The 15,797-nt window shown below is 29.2% G+C and overlaps 1 protein-coding gene across 1 annotated transcript; it reads right to left on the bottom strand.

Moving 5' to 3' along the window:
- Positions 1–13,773: 13,773 nt before the first annotated feature.
- On the bottom strand, positions 13,774–15,797 carry LOC145743553 (uncharacterized). The gene is made up of 5 exons (XM_082561543.1): positions 15,761–15,797; positions 15,137–15,316; positions 14,660–14,815; positions 14,115–14,179; positions 13,774–13,803 (listed from the first exon to the last, which is right to left on the bottom strand). The coding sequence occupies exons 1-4, from the start codon at positions 15,767–15,769 to the stop codon at positions 14,144–14,146; spliced, it is 381 nt and encodes a 126-aa protein (XP_082417669.1). The 5' UTR covers positions 15,770–15,797; the 3' UTR covers positions 13,774–13,803; positions 14,115–14,143.

The following is a 15,797-nucleotide window of genomic DNA, read 5'->3' on the forward strand; positions in this document are numbered from 1 at the left end:
TAGCAAAAACTGGGGTATATTCATCCTATTTTTGCGCCAATCTAACATTTTAAATTTTTTAAGAACCTGCTAGTTTTATGCCACGTTTGTTTATGCTTTTTATGAAATATTAAAAACGAAAATTGAGATTTCCTGCCTGACAATTAAGGAAATAATAAAACATGCATGTGCTTAACAATGCGTAACATAATCAACAACTAGTGTTGCCAAAAAAGTCCTTAAAATTTTAATATCCACTTTATAAGATTACGTCGTCTAATGACACGTAATCTATCCTGGGGCGTCGTGAAACTAGTAATTAAACTTTAAAAATACCACGGTGTATTCTAGTAATGTTGTAAACCTTTACAGCCTAACACCAGGCGTTTACATTACTGAAGTCTAAAATTTAATTTTTTTTTCATTTTCTATGCTTTATGCCTGCTAAAAGGTATTTAATTTGATGTTTGAAAGGCGCTGTCTGACAGCCCGTGAAAGTGAAAACGTTATTTAAGCGATTAACATTCTTAAAATGTTCTGTCTAAGGAACCATAAACAAGTGTAACCGCAATTTTCATTTCTTGGTTAGATAATTTAAATAAATTTTCACATTAAATATATTCTAGACTCTTTCTACCATAGACATAGTTATAGTTACAACTACATAACATCTACAACCTATACATAAAACTAAGACTTAATCAAAAAAATAAAATTCATATTAATATTGTTTACTTTTAATTTTTAGCATTAAATTTTACTGAATACTTATACTATTGACATGTTTTGCCAATAAATAAAATAAAACTGTCATATAAAACTTATAAGTAACCCCAGGCTATTACTCAATTATTATGATCTTTCTTAAACAGTACTTTGTGTTGTTTTAGAAATAAAGAGTTTTACAATTTAACTATTACTAAGAACAGCCCCTTTTTACTTTTTTTCTCCCTTTACAAAACAAACAATGTACCTGTGATTCTGCTAATTTTAAATCTATTTAATTACACGACAAGGTAAATAAACTATTCATAGAAAATGGAACGATTTCACATGTCATTTATGTCTGTTTGCTATATTTTAAACCTGTCTGTACCACAAAAAAATGTCTGCTTGCTATATTTGCCAATATATTGAACTTCAAAAAATGATTGATTACGGGCTTGGTTTGTACGAATATAACTATTTTAGTCTCATTTGATGCGTAACAGAGAAAGTTTAAGTTACAAATGTATTTAGTATTAGTTTTACTCAAAAATATAGAAATTTTATTTCTGCAAATACAAAAAATTTTATTGCTTAAGAAACACGAAAATTATTGCACAGTATGTTTTAAATAACGCGTCAAAAAAAAAGTTTAAAAATTTAGATTGTAACTCTACAAAATTAGAAAGGAAGTTCTTCACCGAGGTTACCAACCCTCGTTTACATTCTGAGTCGTTGCAGCACCTGAATTCTGAACGTAAATTTATAACAATATTAATAATAAAACAAGTATGTATTGAGTTACTACCAAAGGTTTTAAGTTCAACTTTTGCTGCCTCCATGCTGCGGAGCCTTTAAGTACAGCGCTAATTTAATTTTGTGCCAGATAAAAATTATAAGAGGAGTCACCAGACAAAATTTTTTGTATATGTTTATCCTCGATGTGGGAAGGTCGAATGCGCAACTTAAACATAAAGCAACATCAGTTACTCCGACCCAGTCTCCAGTTGCCTGTGGCAGTTTAGGATATTATAGATTATAATTCCCCGATAATTATTTCTGATTAAGTGCTGGCTTAGCAGGAATTCATACTGTTTATAGCGCCCTACTTAAGGGCGCTACAGCAAAATAGCAGTGGGAATTGAACCCACGACCTCATGTGTGGTGTAGCAAGTGTTCTAACCACTACATCACGCTGCTGGCTTAGGCTTAGTTTTATTTTTTACATTAAAGAGAAATATTTAAAAAACTACAAAATTTCTGGTTTTAAATAAATTTAAAAATATTTAAATTTTTTGGCATCTTACCTCAGAGGAGCTGGGTTGCATTTCGACTTTGTTACTTTTTTTTGAACTTGAAGTGCAGTAACAAGCAACAGCCACGGCAATAATTAATCCAACTGCAACCCCACAACCTACAGATATACCGATGATTGCTTCGGTACTTAAACCGTCGGATGGTGGCACTGGTGGGTTTGTTGTTACATCAATCTGTTTTATATTAAACAATTTAAGGTTTCTAAAATAACGTGTGGTATATTAGACTATCAAATTTAAAGGTTAAGGGGCTTTTTACAGATAGGTTATTAAGGACGCTTTAGCATAACTTTTTCTATCAAGAGTTTTTTTTTGTATATATCTTTATCCTCGATGTGGGAAAGTCGAATGCGCGACTTAAACATAGAGTAACATCAGTTACTCCGACCCAGTCTCGAGTTGCCTGTGGCAGTTTAGGATATTATAGTTTATAATTGCCCGGTAATTAATTATGCTGCTGATTAAGTGCTGGCTCAGCAGAATTTCGTACCGTTTATAGCACCTTACTCAAGGGTGCTACAGCATGAGGTCAGTGGGGATTGAACCCACGACCTCATGTGTGGTGTAACAAGTGTTCTTTCCACTACACCACGCTGCCGGTCAAGTTATAAACCTTTCAATTGCTTTTAGGTGATACCAAAAACAAAATTTTTTGTATAGTTACAGCTTGCGAGTAAGTGAGAGTGTTTTACCATAATAGGTCATAACTTGACTTGACCTGAAGTTCTTGATTTTATCTTGAATTTTTTTAACTAAGGTTTAAACTAGCTTAGAACTTACCATAATGATCGAAACATAACCGCTGGTTTTGCAACTACATGTCACATAAACAAATATATTTTCTGGTTCAAATTTGCTAGTAGTGCAGTCGCTCGTTGCCCATGTATTATCATCATGTTTAGCACAAACTAATTGCTTATTTTTGTTATTTTGTTCAATTCCGTTCTCATCTACTTCATAAAACTAAAAATGAAATAAAATGTGTTAATTTTTTAATGTAATTCATTTTAGTTTTTAGACTTATTTTGTTTGTTTTTTAATCTATTTTTAACAATTTTAAATTAAATTGTAAACTAAATTTTATAAAAAATAGAGTAACCTGGTAGAGTTGAAATCTAAGATCAATTGGGTTTTTAGATTCAACATACATAACCATACTGTTGACCATATTTTCGCTCGGAAATAAGGAATCATCAGAAAAAGATTGAAATACCACTTTTTCTAAACAAAATTTAATAAGTTAGGTAATATTTAAACTTTAATAGCTAAATATTGTAACCGAGTCTTAGGCAGTGTTGCATTTAAACCCCTCCTCCTCAAAAATAAAACGTACCTCCATAAGTACAATTAGTTGTAGCATATTGTTTATCTTCGACGCCCGGCTCTTGTAAATTGTAATTAAATGTAGTGCCAGCAAATGCATCTTCATAGTTGATTATTTTTTTATTGAAGTTTGTAACAGCAAAGGATCCAGTAGAAGCATCTCTTGTTGAAACTATTTTTGGTATTTCCAGAACGGCTAGAACTAGGTAGGTTTGCGAATCGGAATATGTGTTTACACTTTCTGAGTCAATTTTTTCGGTAGTCAGACTAACCTTTGAGGCCATAGAATTCAGGCTGTCCAAAATCCTTTTAAAATAATTTGATCTGTTCGTTAGTACCTTAAATAATCCTTGCCACACAATGGTTTATAAAAATAGTCAACCAATATATTTATCCATTTTCTCAAATATAAAATAAACTTTATTCTAAATTAAATTAAATTACTTTGCTGATTCCTTATCAACGCTGGATGAGCTGTTTGCATCTAATTCAGGGTTTAATAAGTTGTTTGTTATTGAAACAACAGCGTCAGCCTCCTATTAATAATTTGTTTAAGTAATGAATTGCAATTCTAGTATATAATAACTGTAAACTTTTTTTTTTAAATGTTGTTGCTCATATCAAGTTTTTATGTTTCAAATAATCTTTAGTTTAAATTTATTTATCATGCAAAAGTTTACAAATACCTTTTCTTCTACGGTCTCTTGAGAACTAATATCTTCCACAACAGACACAGATTTGGTGACGTCATCAGACGTAATTTGAACCGGATCTGACGTCATCACCTGGACTGCATCGATTTGCTGAGCTGAATTTAAATCTTCAAACTTTTCAGAGCAATTCAGCCAAATATATTCAGGCGTTGTATTTTTTAAACATTCGTAAGAGCCTGTCGGTTTTCCAGCTAAACAAGTAAACAAGAATTTTATGAACCACAGAAACAGGAACGTCGTGAAGTATTGTAAACAAAACTTGCTACAAATATTTTCAAATTATCTTTAATTGGATTTTTTGAATTTCTTGTACCCAACGGTTCTTTGAAAATCTTAGAATCGTAAAGTACGAGAAAAAATTAGCGAGGACCGTTAAATACTAGAGAGAATCAGCTAGGACCGTAAAATATAAGAGTAAGAATTAACAAGGCCAGTATAACACTATAGATAATTAGGCAGTATCGTAAAGTACGAACTTTTTTTTGAGAACAGTAAAGTACAAGTGATCCGATTTTTTTGAAAGATAATATTATTTTTAAAGCAAATTCTACTTTTCCTTTTTATCGCAATTGTCTAAAGGAAACAAAAAGCTTACGATATTCGCTATCTGGACCGCATGTATTCGAACTATAACTTATAGAATTTGGAAGTGTTGCTTGAAAAGTTGCTTTTCCTTCGGTATTTGGATCGTCGGTATTATGCTCTGGACACATTTCTAAATAATATAAAAACGTAAGAATTATTATTTGTGTATACATTTCTTAAAAGTCGTTTTTTATAGCCCCTTTAAAGGGTTTAACACATTTTTTTATATTTTTTAACTTACCGATGTCGCAATTTTTTCCGCCCATGTTTTCATCGCAAGTACAAGTATATTCAGAAGGGAAATCCCCTTGTTCGCAGGTTTCACAGGCATCTTCAGTAACACAATAGTCCTCTGTATAAAAAAATAATCAAAAAGTAGGTTTAACTAATAAAATATTTACGTTTTTTAGTGTTCTCATTGCAATAGACTGTAGTTTTTCTCAAATGCTTAAAAATGGCTGGTTGCTTGCGCCATTGTTATAACCTAATCGTAATTTTTACATGATCTAACAATACTGCCATATAGTCAACAACGACTTGAAAAAATTATCATAAAGCAAATACATGCAATAAACGCTTTTATGTTATAAATAAATAAAAGCACATTACTGCATAAATAGATAGGTTAACAAAAGTTAAGAGTAACAACATATGTTGAAGTATTTTAACATTTGGAATTTTCAACTAAACTCACGTATAGAACAAGATGTTCCACTCCAAGATGCATCACAAACACAGATTTCTTTTTCGTTTTCTATTTTACAATGACCATTTTTACCACATTCTATTTCACACGGAGTTGGTGGTAGTGTATATACCTTTAAGTAAGTTAATTTTTAACATTTTAATCTATAATTTTTATAACTTTTGTAACTAAAAATGGTCTCACAATAATTTTACAAGATTGACATCTTATATTTAATGTGAATGTAGTTACAAATATTAATAAAAGTTTTATATTTCTAAGCTAAAGTAAAAACAATATAGTAGCAAAACAATATAGTAGCAAAGCAATGGTATAGCCTGCGTTAATTCATTTAAGCAGTGTAATTTTAAACCTAGTAATTACATCATGCCATTAATAATTAAAAATTTACGCTTTTAAGGGGTAGTACTAAAATACGGGATGCGGGAAGTTGCGGGGTGCGGGAAATACCGAGGCCGTATGTAAACGTTAACAAAAAAACGCTGAACGCGGAAAAGGACAGACTTTTTATACCCCCCCCTAATCTTCCCTTGTGCTTTATATTCAATTTCGCATCATTTCTTGACGTTTAAAGTCAATCCCGCATCACCCCTTAGCCCTTTAGATAAAAACAGCAATCATCCCGCAGAAAAGTACAAAAATTCCGTTCGGTCCCGCATTCCGCGAATTTTCGTTAACGTTTACATACGGTCCAGCACTATCCCGCATCCCGTACTTTAGTATTGTCCTATTTATATATTTTTAGTATTGTCCTATATATATCCCTTTTAAGAATACTTAAACGTTAACTTACCATATTAATTGCAAAATAACCGCTAGATTCGCAAGTGCAAGTGACGTAAACAAAAATATTTTCAGCCTCAACCGATGATGTAGAACAATCGTCATTTGTCCAAGCACCATTTTCGTTCCATTTTGAACATACAGCTTTTATTGAGTTATTTGCTATATCGATACCAGTACTGTCTAATTCAAAAAACTACAAAAAAAAGAAGGTTTATTTTAACTACCATTCTTAACTGAATTAAAATAAATTTTAAACCTTACATTTATTTATACAAATGTTACAACCATATTTTTAATAGGAAAAGTATTAAGTGAAAGAAGATAGATAATTTGTAGAATTTACTACCCTAGCCTAATCTAAATCTAAGATAAGTCAATCCAGGCAATATTAAAAATTACGTTTACCTGGTAAAGTTGAAATCTAAGATCAATTTGGTTTTCAGACTTAACATACATAACCATACTGTTGACATTATCGTCGCTCGGAAATAAGGAATCATCAAAAAAAGATTGAAATACCACTTTTTCTAAACAAAATTTAATAAAGTTAGATAATATTTATACCTTAATAACTGAATATTGTAACCGAGTCTTAGGCAGTGTTGCATTTTAAAACCAGAAAAAATTAAAAACGTACCATCATAAGTACTAGTAGTTGTAGCATATTGTTTATCTTCGATGCCCGGTTCTTCTAAATTGTAATCAAATGTAGTGCCAGCAAATGCATCTTCATAGTTAATTATTTTTTTATTGAAGTTTGTAACAGCAAAGGATCCAGTTGAAGCATCTCTTGTTGAAGCTATCTTTGGTACTTCTAGGATTGTCAAGGCCGTAAAGGTTTGCGAATCGAAAAAAGTATTTACTTCTTCTGATCCAAGTGTTTCAGAGATTAGTGTAACTGCCGGGGTCATGTCATTAAGATTCTTTAATAGCCTAAAAATGTTTACAAAATGGTTTAAAACACAGGCTTACATAAAAAAAATATTTCAAGTTTGTATTTCAATTTACCGGCAGCGTGGTGTAGTGGTAAGAACCCTTGCTACACCACACATGAGGTTGGAGGTTTAATCCCCACTGCTCTCATGCTGTAGCGCCCTTAAGTAAGGCGCTATAAACGGTACAAACTCCTGCTGAGCCAGCACTTAATCAGCAGCATGATTATTGGGCAATTATAATTTATAATATCCCAAACTCGACCTTCCCACATCGAGGATAAAGATATATGCAAAAAAATAAATAAAAAAATTCGAAAAGTTGATTTTACATAGATGAGTCTTCAGTAACTTGTAATGAGCTTTCTTCATTTAACTTTGGGTTCAATAAATTGTTTATTATTGAAACAACTGCCTTAGCCTCCTATAAAAAAAAGCTGGTATTAAAGAAATGTTTTTTATTTATTGTGTAATATTTCATTTTATGTAACGTGATTTTATACCTCCTCTGAAACGGTTTCTTTAGAACAAAGCTGTTCAACAACTGACACCGAATCAGTGACGTCACCCGGTGTAACTTTGGCCGGATCTGACGTCATAACCTGAGCTGCATTAACCTTTTCTTTGTCAGATAAGTTATCGAATTTTACATTACAGTTTAACCAAATTGGTTTAAGAAGTTTTTTATCTAACATTGCTGTAACTTCTGTGCATTCGTAGTAAGCAAGTGGTTTTCCATCTAAAATGGCATAAACATTTCAAGAAATAACATTTTTAACAAATGAGATAATAGGTTTGATATATATCTATAACATATAGTTTTAGTAAAACTGTATTTACAAATAATTGCTCACCGAAGTCGCCACCACTGCAAGTAATTGCACTATAACTTAATGAACCCCAATATGTCGTTTCAAATATCGTTTCTCCAGAAGATTCATTATATTTAATTTTTCTTTCTGGACAAATACCTAAAACAGAAAATTTTATACAATAATAATATTTAATTATAACCTTTAATATTTTAGATTAAAATATGTTAAATAAAATGGTCAATTGTAGCGTTTTTGAAGTACCATTAAATATCTTACTGTTAATTTTTTAGTTTTAAAAAATTCCCCAAAAACCTTAATCGTAACATTGACCTAATAAGCATTTTTTTCTATTTTAAAAAAAAGTGAGAGGTCTCCCTTAAAATGTGAAGCAATAATAACACTAAAAAACTTAACAGTTTATAAAAAATAATATTACAAAACATGTATAAGTATTAGACCAGAAAATTAAACTTAAAAGTTTGTTATTAACTTGCCTAATTCACAATGTTTTCCACTCTGATTAGCATCACATTTGCACGTATAATCAGAAGGAGAACTTCCTGGAACGCAGTCTGAACATGTTCCAGGTTCCTTTTCAGTATCACAGAAGTCCTCTGTAACATATTTTTAAAAAATGTGGATTATTAAAAATGTAAAAAAAAGTTACGTTACGAAAATTTCTCGTGTAAAACTTTAATTTTCAATTAAAGTCCAGTAGTGTGGTTAAGCAGTCGCATGACATCTGTACCAATGCCACAGTATCAGCATTTAAAGCGTTTTTTTGCGTGTATTTAAAAAACACGTTAGAACAGCGCAAACCTTTTCCCAAAAAAATATAAAACCTATCACTTTAAAGTTAAAAAAATCAATTTGAATAATTGTAATTTTAATTTTTTTTGTTTCTATTTTAAATGTAAAACATTTTAATATTTCCAACTTACGAATAGAACAAGTCAGTCCACTCCAATGTGTATCACAGACACAAATTTCTTCATCGATTTCTTTTAACTCACAATAAGCATGTGCACCACAGTCTTTTTCACAAACAAGAGTCGGCGAAGTGTGGTCTACGTCATTTGACGACGTCACTTCAGGTAATGTCGGAATTACAGTTGTTGGCGCTGTATACACCTTTAGATCATATTTAAATCATTTTATAACTTTACAGCTTAATTTTCAAGAGCTTTACTTAAAAAAGCAGTGCAAAAAATATCTTTTTTTTATAAACACGCAATTTTTAAATAACTATATTACATCAATTTACAACTGGTTTAACATAATAACTAACCATATTAATTGCAAAATAACCGCTAGATTCGCAAGTGCAAGTTACGTAAACAAATATGTTATCAGCCTCAACCGATGATGTAGAACAATCGTCATTTGTCCAAGCACCATTTTCGTTCCATTTTGAACATACAGCTTTTACCAAGTTATTTGCTAAATCAACACCAGTCTTATCCAATTCAAAAAACTACAAATAAGAATATGTTTTAAACCTTTTTTACTGTAGTTATATGTTAAATAAAAACATTTTAAATTTTTGTTATAGATATCAGAATTTAAGTTGGGGCTAGGCAGAATAGGTCCCATTTTATAATTTCTAATTTGGTATATTGCTTAACTGCTAATAAATGTGATTACTGTTAATAAATGTGATTACAGCAAAAATAAAAAAAACTTTTGTTAATACATTAGTTTATGACTAAACTGAACCGTATAATATTCTTGTGTTTAAATTATCATTAAAAACATATATTTACTATCAGCTAAAAATGCTGCTTTTTTTTACTTTAACAAAAGTTAACTGTAATTTAAAACAATACAAGTTATTATTACTTTATAAAGTTGAAATTGGAGTTCAATTGAGTTTTCAGACTTAACATACATAACCATACTGTTAACATCATCGTCGCTCGGAAATAAAGAATCGTCGTTAAATGCTTGAAAAATCACTTTTTCTAAAAATAATACCATTCTATTTAAATTTACGAAACCGCAAAATTTTAAAATAAATACAATTTAAACAAAAGTGCGATGTTAACAATTCATTTAAGAACAAAAACCATTTATTTATTTTAAATTTTTTTTTTTTTTAATTTAAACAAAGGCAATAGCCAATTACCATTTGTAGTAGTCGTGGTAGCATATTGCTTAGCAGTAGTTGGTTCCTCTAAACTGTATTCAAATACTTTACCAGCAAATCCGTCTTCCAAGTTAATAATATTATCAAGTATATACGTAGTTGTTTTAGAAGCACTTTTACTTGTAGAAACTTCAAAAACTGATACAGCAATGTAGATTTTGTAGTCAGAATACAAGTTCATAGATGTTGCTTCAATTGTTTCAGAGGCAACGTTGGTCGTCATTGTGTTAAGGATTTCTAAAATTCTTAAAAATAAAAAGGAACAAAATAACACAAATTTAATGTAAACTATATTTCAATGAACTAAAATATATCCAATTAACATGCGCTATAAATAGCATCTTATTAACAGTTTTTAAACATTTGAAATATCAACTCTATAGTTTTTATAAAAACCTACTCAGGTGCAGCGGTAATAACTGTGCGTGCGACATCTTCACGTAATTCTGGGTTTACTAAATTGTTCAATATTAAAACGATTCCATTCGCTTCCTAACAAAAAAATAATTCTTCGGTTATATACAAAGGTAAAACTAAACAAAAACATGTAGGTTTTTTTACTAATTTGGCGATTTTTGCCTAATTACCTCTTTTAACACAGGGGATTTTTTAGCAACGGATTCAATAAATGTCAAAACATAGGTAACATCGCCTGAAGTAACTTTTTGTGGGTTTGATGTCATAACTTGTGCGATATATAAATCTATATCATCAAACGTTTTGGTACAATTCAACCAGATATGTGACGGAGTACCATCTAAGCACTCATAACAACCGGTTGGTTTTTCAGCTTAAAAAATATAAAAATTATAGTTAGATTAAATAATACTTTTTTTGTTGTCATAAATTATTCAAGTAAAACATTTTAGGGAAGAAGGTAAAATTCTCGTTTATTAGACAAATTACTAAATTACTTTTTATTTACATTTTAACGATATTGACGAAATTAAATTTTACCAAAATCGTTATTATTTAAAGGGTAACCAAGAAATTCTAATTATTCTTGGCCCCAAGTAAATAAGGTAATACAGAGTAATTTAAAAAAAAAATTAATAACAAAAAACATCTTTATTATTACAAATATAATTTTCCTGATATACTCAAACAAAATCTTTTTCTGATACTTTAAAGTTATTGTCAAGTTATTGACTTACCAAAATCACCACTTTCACATGAAGTTGAACTATAACTTATTGAATTATAAAGTGTTGCTGGGAAAGTTGCGTTAGTGTTTAAGTTGGGATCTTTACCCACCTGTTCAGAACACATTCCTAAACAGTATAAAAAATTAATATTTATATATATATTTAAACAAATTTTATTTTAAATAACTAATAAGAACCCTACAACTTAATTTGCAATAAAATCATTAGAATACAACATTTCTAACAGCATGAAAAAGTAAAAAAATATAACAAAAAAAATAAGTGAATTTGCTGTTATAAATTTTTACTTGCCAATATTGCAATTTTTTCCACCCTTGTTTGGTATAGGGGCACAAGTACAATCATAATCTAACGGGGAATCACCTTGAACACAGTTTGTACAAGTAACAGGTTTTTTTGTACTACTGCAATAATCCCCTGTATAACATTAAAACATATTCAAACAAACATAAAAGCTAAATATTATATTTAAAAAGATTAGCTATTATTATTAAACCTATTATTAGCTATTATTATTAAACCTATTATTAGCTATTATTATTAAACACAATAAATTTTGTTTTTCTATTTGTTAATTATATAGCTGTTTAACATGTTAAATTTTTAATGTAAAATATGTTTTTGTTATATATATGACCGCAGCCAGAAAAGGTCCTGAGTTCGATTCCCACTGCTAACAAGTAACAAAGTTAAATAAAACACAACTCACGAAAAGAACAAGTAGTTCCACTCCAAGTTGCGTTACAAACACATATTTCATTGTCGTTGCAGTAACTGTTTTCAACGCATGTAGTAGCACCGCAAGTGGTCTTTAAGTCTGACTTGAAAGCGAAATTTTCGTTTCCTTTTAACGTTAGTTTACCAGCATCTAAATTAATAAAAACTTTTTGATTTTTGTTATGTTATCATAATCACTAATTAAATAAAAATGTTTAAATTACTTGCAGGTTTGCCTTAGAAAATGGGTTTAAACATAAAGTTTTTAAGTTCAACCCTCACCAATTAACCAAGGCTCACACACTTAAGACCAACGTTTTAGCTATAGCTTAAATATTTGCCAAAAGCCCTTTCTACAAACTTAATTTTTTCTTCAAAATGGAAATTATTGTGTTTTGTGCTTATTAAAGTTGTTGTTGTTTTTGTTTATCTTTACTTAGCTTAATAGCTATCCTTATGCTTACATATTTGCTGTTAAAGCTATTATTAAAGTAATATAAACTAAGAAAAACTTGATATTTGATGTAAAAAAGCATTTTAACAGTTTTACCTAATCAGAATAAAATCTTACTTCTATAAATAAAACGCACAACAATTTATAATTTAGTAGTCTAAACATTTAACATTTTTGCTTTTTAATTTTACTTTTCCATGTCTAACCCTATCTATAGGTAAATTCAGCAAGTTAAAACCTTAACTAATAGTTTTAATACTGATTTCCTAAACTGTTTAAAGCGACTTGCTTTTAAATTCAAAAACACTAACGCAACCTAGCCTTACTTACAGTAACCTAAACTCGGCACATATTGTGACGTCATTTTTAAAGAGGACGTCGCACCCTGCAGGAATGCAAAATTTTTCGCTAAATTCGTTTTTAGATTTAAGCACAAAACATGGGCTACTTTAAAAAACAACATTTTTATAGAAAAAGAAGCAAAGTAGAACCGTATGATTTCTTCTATATATTATTATTACAATCCTTATTTAATATATGTAGTTTTTAAAAAAATTAAATATCAAAAAACTTTATAAAAACAGTATATTGACTTACCAATAAAACTGAAGAGCAAAAATAACACAGCAAAACTTAACACTAAAGCCTTCATAATTTTATCACGTATTAAAAATTTAAGTTAAGAACAGTTAAATCTAAACTGACAATTGTTTAAAATAATTTAAAAAAATGCATAATTTTTTTACGTGTATACTGCATGTCCTAGCAAAGCATACTAAAATCGAATACACATAATTACGGATTTTGTTTTACCGTTGCTAATAGCTACTACGTTTATGTATTGAAACTTAATTAAAATGTTAAACAAATATGTTATTTTAATTAATAATTAACAAAATACAAACGCTAATTATATTTCTGTTTGAACTTGGACAATATAGAACAATTAATCATATTAGAAAATAAAAATTGATTTTATTATAATTTTAAATTGAATAAGGAAAACTTAAAAAAAGTATAACGTAAATTATTACTATTGTTAACTAATAACTAAATTAAGAATATATATCAAATTGCAAAACTATTTCTAGAATATAACACACACAGCAATACCAATAATAGTTATAAAATATCACAAAAACTTACATTTAAAAAAAAAGCAAAATCACAAGGAATTTTTGTTTAAATACGGTAAAAAATTTAATAGTGAAAAAGTTGCTGATAGAATATTTAAATTGAAAATATTAAACATCACCAATAAAAAAAAATTGACGTAAACCTACGCAATTCAGTCAGTTAAACAATAAAAAGTTGAAAATCATAAAACTGCGCAGTAAAAGCATTTAAAAATCTATAAAAAGTTATTACGAACCCGCGCACTGTTTTTTATTGTTTGTAGCAGTCTCATAGCAACGTTGTGACACTGTATGAGTAGTTATCGGTAAAGTATGTACCAAACGCTAAAAGTAAGTGTTTATTATTTACTTTTAAAGAGTTTGCAAATAAATTGTCATTACGTGGGGTCTAATATGAGTTGATACACCCAGTCAGGCACTTAACATTATCAACTAAATAATTAAAAACAGTTACAGAATGACGCTATAAAAATAACGGTTAGCCCTTATTTTTAAAATGTTGTAGTTACGCTTTAAAAATAAATAAATTAGGTCAGATTTCGAAAAGAGATGATGCTTTTAATATTATAAAACCTAGGATATACAAAAATAGATTTAACTACACAGTGCTTTAAATGTAAAAACACAAATCTTACAAAATTTACAAATCTTCAATTCAAAATATTTATTGGCTGGTTTCAACTTCTTCCATTGGTATAACCTAAAATGGAATAAAATAAAAATTATAAGTTGTCGAAATAAAATTTCACAATAAATAAATTTTCAATTTTACAAAAATTTATATGCAATTAAATCTATACAAAAAAGTTTTTAAATTTTATGATGTTTTTCTTGTAAAACCTTTAACTCTTTACGTAGGTAAGTTAAACAAGATATTACAAGTGGCAAATATATAACTCTATTGTACATGTAATGTAATTATAATTAGCATTTGTTCAAACAATAAACACATCGTGTGGGGTAAAAAACTTTGTTTTTTTCTTGAAAATAATAAAATAACAAATCGAAGTCCAACTTTATTTTTTCCTTTTTTATATTACCTTTTTCTTTTTTGTGATTTAGTCTTAATTGTATTTTTTTTGTTTAAATATAGTAGTGTTTGTGCTTTTAGTTTACCTTTTATTTTATTTTATGGCTTGTTTTATTTTGTTAATTTTTTTTACATTTTATTTTTTTTTACCTTAACTTTGTTCTTCTTACTTTGTGATTTCTTGTAACAATAGAAACCAACCCCTGCTACTATGCCAACGAAGGCTACGCAACCAATCACAATCCCGGCAATAGCGCCACCACTTAAACCGGGCTCGTCGAGTGGTTTCTTTTCTGCTTCGTAAATCTTTAAAAAATTTATTAATTTATCCTCAAAGCAAACACTACATAAAATTTACATACTGTGTTGGAGAAAAACGTTAGAGGAATTTACCCCGGCCAAACCCAAAAAAACAAACCGAAAAAATACCAAATCGATAATTCATAAAATTGACAAAGCTATTTTGAGTTTGTAAAAAAGGTTACTTTCTTATTAGGCTATAAATTTTGATTCTTACGTTAATGATTAATTTCTTTTGATAAATTTGAACAAGTCCAAGTTTGAATATAAGATAAGAAGTTGTTAGATTAAAAATAAATGAACAAACATGAATAATATTGAACTTACAAATTCTACAATGTAGTCGCCTGCCACTGAACATTGACACGTGACTTCGTCAATTGTACTGTCATAGGCAGGTTCAACTTTACACATAGGACTATTTTCCCAAACGTTATTTTGCCATACTAAACATGATGGTGTGCCAACACCCTCTATTTTGACACCGTTTCCGTCTGTACCGTATGTCTACAATAAAAAACATTCAATTTTAAAAATTAGGTACGATTTCGACAAAATAAAAAGCCTAGTTTTTTTTAATAATGTCAAAAACCTAGCGTATAGTTGGAACTTTACAAAAAATTTAAATTTGTTTTAGCCAGTATTTTTTTTGTCGATTTTGGCCTACCAACCGATTGGTCACGAGTTTGACCTGCTACAAAGCCACAATATTAGCCCTTAAGACCGGTATTTATAAAAAAAATCTTACAAAAACCTAACGCAAAAAAATTATAAAAATTAATTGTAATTTCTGTGATGTATAATTATCTTTGAATTCAGTATAAGAAAAAAGAAAAGTTACACAGGGAGTAAACTTGAATTTCAGATATTTAAATGTTTAAACTCATATAAAAACCTAATTCATATCAAGACCAGGCAATTTTACTAAAAAACCGAAATCAAATAATATACCTGCTTCATAGTAAATTTTAAATCAACCAAATTGTCA

Source organism: Corella eumyota, chromosome 2 (assembly GCF_963082875.1).
Source record: "Corella eumyota chromosome 2, kaCorEumy4.1, whole genome shotgun sequence".
Taxonomy (NCBI): domain Eukaryota; kingdom Metazoa; phylum Chordata; class Ascidiacea; order Phlebobranchia; family Corellidae; genus Corella; species Corella eumyota.